The sequence below is a fragment of the Microchirus variegatus genome (assembly GCF_963457635.1).
Source record: "Microchirus variegatus genome assembly, chromosome: 10".
Taxonomy (NCBI): domain Eukaryota; kingdom Metazoa; phylum Chordata; class Actinopteri; order Pleuronectiformes; family Soleidae; genus Microchirus; species Microchirus variegatus.
The window spans coordinates 14,357,452-14,367,907 of NC_139811.1; the positions used below are offsets into that span (position 1 = coordinate 14,357,452).

At 39.3% G+C, this 10,456-nt stretch overlaps 1 protein-coding gene across 1 annotated transcript; it reads right to left on the reverse strand.

Moving 5' to 3' along the window:
- Window positions 1-2,156: 2,156 nt before the first annotated feature.
- LOC310932852 (sterile alpha motif domain-containing protein 9-like) lies at window positions 2,157-10,456 on the reverse strand. Its single transcript, XM_083896228.1, has 3 exons — window positions 10,361-10,456; window positions 8,511-8,570; window positions 2,157-7,183 (listed from the first exon to the last, which is right to left on the reverse strand). Exons 2-3 carry the CDS (start codon window positions 8,512-8,514, stop codon window positions 2,571-2,573), a joined length of 4,617 nt encoding a protein of 1,538 aa, XP_083752354.1. The 5' UTR covers window positions 8,515-8,570; window positions 10,361-10,456; the 3' UTR covers window positions 2,157-2,570.

Here is a 10,456-nt window from a genome sequence, read left to right on the forward strand (position 1 = left end):
TGCAAAGAAACACACCATCAACAACCGGGACTAATGAGTTCAGTTTCGTCACATGAAGTCAACGAATTCTATGGAAAAGTGTCAATCTTGTAGTAAACTAATAATAAGTACTTTCACTTGACTCACCTTCTGAGCTGACTTTACCTGGACTAGCAGTTAGCTTGCGATTAGCTACCAAACAGCTCAGTGTGGAGCTAAAATGTAACTCTTACATTGAATCCAGGTAAATAATTATTTAGCTGGAGCAGTTACAGACAGGGCGTTTTGTCAAAAGGCTCCGAAGACGTCAATTTACGAAACGGCAAATAAGACGTCTGCAAAGGCGGAGCACGTCTGTGTAACATTTGACAACAACACTAGCAAAGTACATGTACGGTAAGCATACTGGGACAAAACCGCTCAAAATTACTGCTGGCCCTCTCAGTCCTCTTTATTAGTTCAATGGCAGTTGGCCAGGAAGTAAAGGTAAAGTTTTTCAAAATTACAATATAGTAATAATCCCTAAAACCAATAAAAACCATGCACTTTATAAGTTTCATTTAGACATTGTGTTTAACAGCAATTTAATACAATCCTTCAGATATGGTTCAAATGTTTAAATATGGTTAGGTTAATAGGTTAAATATAAATACATAGGGGAAAATATTTAAATAAACAAAATGTTTAAAATGTCAGGAATATGATAGCAGCATGACCTGTCAATCATCAGTGTTCTTTACTGATATTGGAGTCATGTGCGGTGTCCCTGAAAACTGCTGTGTTGTTTTCCTCCGGGTGTTGTGTCTGACGTGGTTTTCTCAAAGCCCCGTCTTCTGTCAGTTACAAGTTTTCTGGTCATATACATCTGATTCACATCCAGGATTCGCGGGTATGGATTTCATTTGCACGTTCATTTGGTTTTGCTGCTTCTACAACAAGTGAAACATCGTCTTCGGCCTCCACGCTCCCAAGCAGCGACTCAGGCGTGCAAAGAAGTTGTAGGGTTTACCTTTTGACTGCAGTTGAGTGTGTTCATAAATTAAAGGTTAATTTAAGTTGCTTCTCCAGAAGCATGAGATAAGGTGACTTAAAAAGTCAAAGGCGACTTATAGGTACAATATATTACTTTGTTTTTTCCCTTAAAGAGACATTTTGTGTTTATTAACATTGCAAAACTATTTATATATAGCCTCATTTTTTTATTTTTGTGATACCAAAACAAACATATTATTTATGTACATTTTGTGAAAAAAAAGAAAGTATACCTGTGTTAGCATTTAAAAAGAGGACGAAAAGGGTTAAAATGCAAAGCTCAATTCTACTCACATTTGTTTTGTTTGAAGTCATCATTTTAAGCTAGATGCTAAAATATATATATTTAATACAGTTGTTAGCTATTTTAAGCGAACAACGAGGTGCTGTTAGCTTAAAAAACTAACAGCACCTCGTTGTTCGCTTAAAATAGCTAACAACACCAAATAAAGTTGAAAAAGGTTTAGAAGTTAAAAAGAACCCAGACACATTCTCATGGTACTACTACACAAGTAGACTTTATAGTGACATAGGTCAGGCGTTACACAGTTTTCATGAAATACACTCAGTATCAATACAAATAAATTGTTAATATATATATAAGAAAATGTGTTCTTCAGCTCTTAAAGGTGAAGTAAGTAGTTTATAGTGCCATCTAGAGGAGAGGCTGAAATTTACAACAAAGAACTGCTCCTCTGCTCACCCCCTCCCTTCCCTGAGCGCTACGGTATCCGCAGCCTGTCAAAAGTCGTCCTTGTTGTCTTTCTCCATGTCAGCAGATGAGGTTCGTGAGGTGAGGGAGAGGGCGAGCTACCGCGGCCGTAGCAGACGAGACTTCCGCTACAAGTAAAGCGACGCTTGATTTGTTCTCTCGCGTTTGTCCTTACAGGCTCCGGTAGAATCATGGCGTCTCGCTGCTAACAGTGGCAATGCAACCGCGGCCCGCGACCATGTTATTTTACATGACTTTTTGAAACACTACGAAAATGAAACAAAAACTATTATACAGCGACTAGACAATGCAGGAGCACATAATATGTATAAAAAAGTGGATTTTGGGTTATATAAACCCATAAATACTACACAGTGTCCCTTTAATACAGCTTTTGCTGAAACATATTTTCTCTGTTTACAAAATTCCCTTCGATTCGACATGGACTCCTTGAACACATCAATGACTTAGTGTGAGCTAATGTGCTAGGACACAAACAGGCCACATTAAAATTTCTATTGAACAAACAAACAAGATAAAATACTGTGTATTTACATTTACATCAATCCAAACTCCATCATGTCATGGATACAAATGTATATGAACATTCAGTGTGTAACTTTAAGACTTGTTCCATAAGGTTAATACAAAAAATGAAAAATGCATAAAATGTTATCAGTTATGTTACATCTTACAAAACAATGCGTTACTGATATCATACCATGTGCTTCAAAGTTTTCATTTACAGGCTGTATTGCAATTTTGATTGAATCACGATTCAATGTTCAGCCATAGTGGATACTAGGCCAGTGCTTCAACAATGACAGGTCCACTGTTCAAAGATGAACTATTCCTTTACAGTAATGTTGTAGGCAACAGGGCCCCTGAAGGTGAAACCAAGGTAGAATGTGATGTTTTCATTGCTGTGTGGCACTGAACGCATGTGAAGAGGCACTATGCTGAATTTCTTTTTCTGAGGGCCCTCGAGGTAAACCACTCCATCCTCAGTCCAACCAGAAACGCGTTTTAACATTTCAGCAACCTCAGGCTTTCCCCATTCTTCACCACTAAACCATTTCAGGCGTTTTTCAGAGATTGAGAACACCTTTGTGACACTGTGAACCTTTCTCTTGTGGACAAATTTATCCAATCCATTTCCATGACCCAGAAGAAAATGGGTGTAAAGCCTTCTCTTTCTTTGAGGAATGTCCTTCTTCCTGGTACAGTAGCCTTTTTCCATGTGCTCCACAGCTGACTGGACAATTTCATATTTGTTTTCTCTCTCATGGTCTGTATCCTTATCCTCTGGCCAGAATAGTAAGGTACGCAGGAACAGAGCACCTGGTAAACATTTCTTTTTATCAGCTGGGAACTGATGACAAAGGGCCTGTAGATCTTTAAAAGGAGCAACCTTTGAAGACTGTGGTGACAAGCAGTTGAGAGTAATGTGAGCCACAATGTAGTTCACAATATCCCTCTGTTCAAGATTTGCCTTTCGTGGACTGCTGGGGTAAAGAGAAACTATGGTCTCTAAAATATGCACGGCCTCCCTCTGGTCAGTTAGTTTGGACAAGATGGAAGTGATGTTACCCCCACCAAGTTGATAGATGATCATGCGTTTTTGTAAATGAGTGACATTGGTAGGGATTGATTGCCCTCGATGCAGAATTGCAGCAGCGGAAACTTCACTGAAGAACTTTCCATACTCGGAAGATCTTTTGATCAACCACTCCAGTGGATGGCTTATCTTCTCTTCAGGACTTTCAGGAATCTCTTCTTCATCTTCACCTACATCTGTCTGGAAGAAACTGAGGTCCTCTGAAATCCATTCCAAGGAATCATTCAATGTCTTGTGAAGCTTTTTCAAACGACAATGAAATGGGGCCCAGGCGTCTAAGATAATGTCTGGTATGTAATCTGTTAACAGATACTCTCTACACTTTGAATGGCCTTTAGCTACATTTGCAAACTCTTGTAATGAAAAGATCAATTTGAACAGGCTGATTCCAACTTCAACTTCAGCAAAATATCCTGAATCGTTTACACGTTCCGTGTCTGCATCAGCTGCTCTCTCACATTCTTGAAAACACTGCAGGGCATTCAGTGCAGTCTCCACAGCATCAGCTGTGTTTTGGGCTGTGATTGGAGCATTTTCAATGGCTTTCCATTTGGCTTGGAACCATTTTTTGTACACCTGTCCTTTTGTGTTAAGTATGTATGAGTTGTTGGGAAGCTGTTTAGCTGCAGTCTCCGCCCAGTATTTTGCCTCTTCAAACTTTTCATAAGTATACAGAAGACGAGCAAGTTGTTGTGCAATGTGTGGATCTTTATGAAAACGTTCAAAAGCTTCCTTGAGCAACTCAATTGCTTTGTCAGGGCTTCCCTCCTTTTCTCGCACATGTTCAATCAGAGGAGAGAATAAAGTATCATATTCATCTCCTTTGCTTATTCTGGATCTCCTCATGAAAAGTGCTCTCAAAAATGACCGATACTCTTCCTTTCCAAATCTGTGCTCAAAAAGCACATCGTCACAGAGCAATTTCATTGCCAAACTGCTGTGGGTCTGTTGGCTACCAAGGAGTTGTTGGAGGATTTCCTTTGCAACAAGTGGGTGAATTATTCTGATGGATTCAATGTAGGTCTTGTCATCTCTAAGATACAAGAAGACTAGTTTGGCCTGATCGCCAAGTGATCTTGCAAACTCTTGCTGTCGAAACCTTTCCATGTGCATTTGTAAGGTTAGCAAAGCTTCGCAGTGGGACTGAGAGATGAAAGAGTTAGAAACGTAAGTGTTCAGTAGTGCTACGTACTGGATGAGAAGAGTGACCGTAGACTGAAGATCAATGCCTTGAAGCAAATGTCTCACAAACTTTTGAACATAATCTTTATGAAATTCTTCACTCATCAAAACAAATGTCAGGATGAACTGAGGCTCATACTGTTCTTCAAGCAACTGTCGTTTTCCAGCAAACTTCTTCTTCTCTTCAGGAGACAGTTTGTGAGTGACAGATACATTCTGCAGTGCAGACTCTTTGCATCTACTCTCTGGATCATAGGATCGCCTACAGCTCAACAAAATGAAACATAGTGTTCCATACTGAATTCGCCTGCTTTTGATTGCAACCTCTAGCTCATTTCTGAGATCATCAAGGTATTCTTTGTCAGAGTCTTCAATTAGGAGCAGCACTGGAAGACACCTTTGTGGATCTTTTTCTTCATATTCTCTTAGATCAACTGCATGTTGTGCAACATCAGCAACTGAGTATGAAGGCTTCACAACTGCACATCTTAGTTCTTTCCTGTTCTGCCACAACACTTGTCTTGCCACGGTACTTCCACCACTTCCTGGGTGATGGTAGATGTTTATAGAAGTAACTGGGGTCTGATCCACGTTAGATTTCAAAACATCCATGAGGAGTTTGGAGACGTCGCGATAAGCATCTCGTTCTATTGTCTCTCCAACATACTTGTGCTCAGCCAGCCAAAAGTTCAACCATGTCACTCTACCACCACGGTAAAACTGGCGTTCAACATTTGCCTTCTCGTCATTAATGAAGTCTTCGCTTGTGTCATCACAATGGTTGACTGTCAGTATTTCCAGAGAAGCCATATGTTCCTCTTTCTTTGTCTCAAGAAGACATGTCCCCTTCACAAAGACTGGCAAGTGTTTTTTGGCACAGGCTTTTACTGGTTGTATCATTTGCATAGTTGCATTGATGTGACTCATTTTCATCCCAACAACACTGAAGTTGTTCACGGTTTGTGTTCCACATGACCCCTCTGCAAAACTTTGCCACTTCTGGAAGTTTGTTTCTGATTCACAGATGCAGATGATGTCTGTGTGGCCTTCCATGTCTGTGAAAAACTCATAAAAGGTGTGCAAGAGAGGTTTCTCTACTGGTGATGTGAGAAGAAAAATCACCTGTAATGTCCCTTTTGGCAAGATTTGTTGACAAATCATAGACACACATTTCCTCAAAAGGGTAATTTGTGTCTTGATCCAAGTCATTTCATCAGAAGGACTTTCATTTGCTTTAAAACCAGAACGGCCATTGCAGAAGATCCAGCTAGTTTGTTCAAACAGGTGCAATTTTTCTGTGAATTCTTTGATGCTCGTGTCACTGGATTTGCTGTAGCTCTGCAGGGAATGCATGTTTGCAGCATGATGCTCAAGGTATTTGCTGCAAAGGCCTGATATCTTTGAGTCTGGGTCAAAATCAAACACAGAGAAAATCTTCATATTCAGCAGCCACTCGATGTGAGAAAGGTCATCAGGTTTGAATTTGTTTGTAATGAATATGAACCATTTATCATTTTCAATGAATTTCTTCCCACTAGTTATCAGCATTGTGAGTTTCCTTCCAAGGTCTTGGCAGAGTGGAGTACTGAAGACTAGAGTTTTCTCTGCCTCTTCTCTTCGAGCATCCCGTTCTTTGACTCTCTGATAGAAATCACTTAAATCACTGTCACCCACTGGCTCTGTTTTAGAACCTACCCTTCGCAGAATTGCTTTTTTCTCATATTGTACTTTGTTTGTTTCCTCACTGAAGTTTGGCAGACGAACTTCATAAACCTTGCCCTTAACAATGTTGACTGAAGGCACAATGTCAACCTCTACCACATATTTTTTTGCTGTACTTTCTTGATCCATAACCTCAATGAACCTTGGTGGGCGCACACAATTGCGAGCATGCTCTTTGTCAGTTGAGAAACACTTTTCAATGTAGTCCAAAGCATCCACATACATGTCTTTGTCTTCTATTGGGAGGCCAATTACCTCACCATGCACATATCCTGTATCCTCCTTGCTGTCCATCACACCGAAATGTATTGTGCCATTTGATCGGATATTCATACAACCAGTTGCAAATTTTAGAACCTCTTTGGCAAACTTAGCTTGAAGTCTTGTGCGATCCAATTCAGCAGCGACAGCAAAAGATTTAAATTCATGGCAGGGAGAGATCAAATCAAAAGCTCCCGATTCAGGTTGCAGAACTCTGTGCTTTACATATAGGAAATCAATGCCTTCTTGATCAAATGGCCGTGGCTTGCAGTCTTCCTTTGAAGTCAATGTGCACTGTTGCTGGGCAGTTTGACTTTCTTCTAAGGCAGCATGTACCTGTCCAGAAGGAACTTCACTTGGAGCAAGACAATGAACTGATTTTGAATTGTTTTTCTGCTGCAACTCAGTTTTTTTCGTCCTGGTAGGCTTTGCATTCTGCTGAACTGTTTGCTGGGAATTGAGGAGCTCATTTCTTTTTTTGATGATCATAAGAGCAGGCCCTGATTTCATACCAATCTCTGTCCTCAAAAAGTCCTTATCAAGTAAAAGAAGGATTTTCCCATTTACTTCTTCTTCAAGGAACTTCTTTATGTATTGTTCTTTCACGCCAAGTGTTTGTAGCCAGGTGCTTACTTGAGTTTCAGTCCAATTCTCAGGTGACTGCACAAGATTGTCAGCTGAATAATGAGGGGGAAAAAAGACATTGGTTTATTCATAAATGATAGAATAAGAGATTGTTCTCCACATTTAAAAATAGGGATGCACTGATTAATCGGCCAGTGACCGGAACCGGCCGATTTTCACGTGATCGGCTGCAATTGGCGACCGGTAGGTCAGACAGAAATATTCAGTTTTTAATAAGCCGGTCAAATGCACCCGCACCGCGCAGCATCAGCAACACACGTGCAAGTGGCTACACGCACATGTAGTAGAGTGTAGGGCTGGGCGGTATACCGTTTCACACCGAATACCATTTTTTTCGTTATGATATGAATTTTTAATATACCGCCATACCGGTGTATTTGATTACACAACATCCGCGCAGCCGTGACGCTGCTGTCTGCTTTGCGAGTGGGCGCTCTGCATGTAAATGTTTCATTAATGTTTATATATTTGTTTCAATCACTGAATGAAGCCTGTCATATTTGGGACAAGAGTCAGGATTTTAAACCACTTGCACAAAACTTTTGATCAGCACTCAGCATTTGTTTGTTTGTTAAACCTGTGTGCGCAGAGAGCACGAGGGGCGGGAGAGAGAGAGAGAGAGAGAGAGCTCTGCGCTCTTGGTCATTAGTTCATTTACTTATTTGTGTGTAGGTAATATGTTGTGAAATATGTTTAAACTTAAACTACACATACAGGTAGTGATTCGTTTATGTATTTTTAGTTGGATATTGGATGTGAACTGATTGAATTTCTATGTTACAATGTTCTATTAAAGAGAAAAGATGCAAAAATATATATCTTTCTGTATGCTGTAAAGTGGTTTAAAAAATTGAAATCGAAATCGGCTAAAATCGGTATCGGCAGGTCAAACTTCTTGAAAAATCTGAAATTGGCCCCAAAAATGGCAATCGGTGCATCCCTATTTAAAAACATGTCTTTTATTTGCCAACAAACATATATTCAATAGAAGTCGATTCTTTTATTTTGACAAGTGTATTTTCAAACAATAAAATATAATATTTTTGAATGATTAAATTGATATTTGTTGTGCTTCTTACAGTGTTGTTTGGAATCTAATTCCATACCATTTGTGGTTTTGTTTAGTTGTTTTAAAATGCTTTACAAATACCAAAAGTACAGTTGTGGTCTGTAACAAATCACATCAATGAGCTTAAAGATGCTGACATGCTCCATGTATAAAATTCTTATGCTGCGTTGGTGGAGCCAATCCTGTGGTTCATGAGCATATTATTTACAGTAAATGTTACCTTTTTTTTTTAAAGACATCAGATCACATTAAATTACAACACAATAAAACTGACTTGACAATCCACTCACCCATGATTTCCTTTCTCCTTTCATCACATCAACAACACTGGTTTACTTGTCAACATCCACCTGTAAAAGAAAATGTTCAGTTATGTTTGTTACAGTATGTTGCATTCAGATGAATGTGATAATGGAACCGAATCTCAAAATGCATGATTGACATTTCAAAATAAAATGACAGATATTTAATTGTTTCCCTTTTTTGGTTCACACATACATTCCTTAATAAAATGTGTCTGAGGCAAATGTAAATATCCACAACTTATTAAGGATCCCTACAAAACAAACTAAACAGTGCTCTCTGCTGGGCAAACTCAGTAATGGTGACACAATTTCTAAAAGCCTCAAACATACTGCATCTTCAACATTTCTGTACAGCATTATTCATCATTCAGTAATATACAGTAAAATATAAAGTTGAAACAATTATTTGATTATTAAACTAATTGGTTTGAAGTTTTTTTCGTTATTAAAACAATATTCTGGAATGTTCTGGAATCATTTTCGTTTGTGGACAAAACAATACATTTGTGAACAACATAATTTCCAAGTTTGACAAACAAGCATTCACCTCCCATTATGTTATTATGATATTTGACTACAGATGTGAAAGAAAGTCATAATTTTTTCATTTGTTCACTCCTGCGTGGCTTACATTTGGTTACATAGCCATTGTGGCAATGACAATACAATTATTATAAAGCAGTGCATTTGTAAGAAAAGAAAAAACAGGCCAAAAATAGCCAGGCAAAAAAGGTGATTTTCTGAAGTGGTGCAACTGTATTCGTAACTGATTAATGAACGTAAAGCCTTTTCCTTATTACCAACCTTGCAGAGTTACAGTCGTTAAACTACTTTAACCCCCTCCCCCCCCTCCCCCTAGTAATAATGATAACAAAATACATACATGTATTGAGATGCAATCCTTAACACCATTTGGAACAGTCCACTCTTAATGAGTCATGAGCACAAAGGATTGATTGGCAGAGGAAAAGCAGTTTAGCAGTATTAACTGGAATCAAGCATAGTTAGCATAGTCAACTTTTAAGAACCGCACCCATACAGCACAGTGATGTTTTTTTTTAATGTTAGCCCAGGGTTTCTTTTTTTGGCTCTTAATTAAAGGGATAGTTCGGGATTTTGGGCATAAGACCTATTTTCCAACTCAGCCGGTGTGACGGAGACGTCTGGAGACGTTTTCTAGTCTTCTAGTTGCCGAGTTCGCTGGTGCTATGGTTAGCGCAAGTCAATGGTACAAGGTAGCATGAAATGAGAAACACTCGTACAGACTCCACAGTGCACCCGAGGCAAATCGATTGTAACGGCAGACTATCGATGTACATATCTGTGTTGATAGAATGTTTGAATTAAAACCAACCTTGCAATGTGAAGGATGTATGTCGCAGCAGCGCGTCATACTTCCTGGTAGGCTATAAAAGCGGCGGACTAATTCCGCTGCTGCTGAGAAAGTAGTCCCTCAAAAATTAATGCCATGCGACGTCTCCATCACACCGGCTGAGTTGGAAAAAATGTCTTATATCCAAAATTCCGAACTATGCTAGACGGTGAAATGCCCCCTTTTCTCCACAAGAGTCCAAAACGCCGTTTGACTCTAAGGACTGGTTTATTATTCAGCCCCACGCCAAAAATAACACGCACTCTTTTCTAACGTTTGGAGTGGTTCACTGAAGCTAAAACGTCGCTTTGGAACTAAAGTAGCATAAGTCATGAGTCATCCATATCCCCAATGTAGAGCGTTGTTGTTTGAAAACCGCGAGTTGGGCACAAAGTGAGTGTCGTTCTACGTTTTAAAAATAATTGTAGGAACAGCCAAACATCGCAAAATGATCAGGTCTTACCTCCGATAAATGTTAATGAAAGACAGCTTTGGTCCATTTTCCTGCTCTGGGTTGTGTTGAAGAAGTTTACTTCTGTACTGACGCATTTGACTTCTC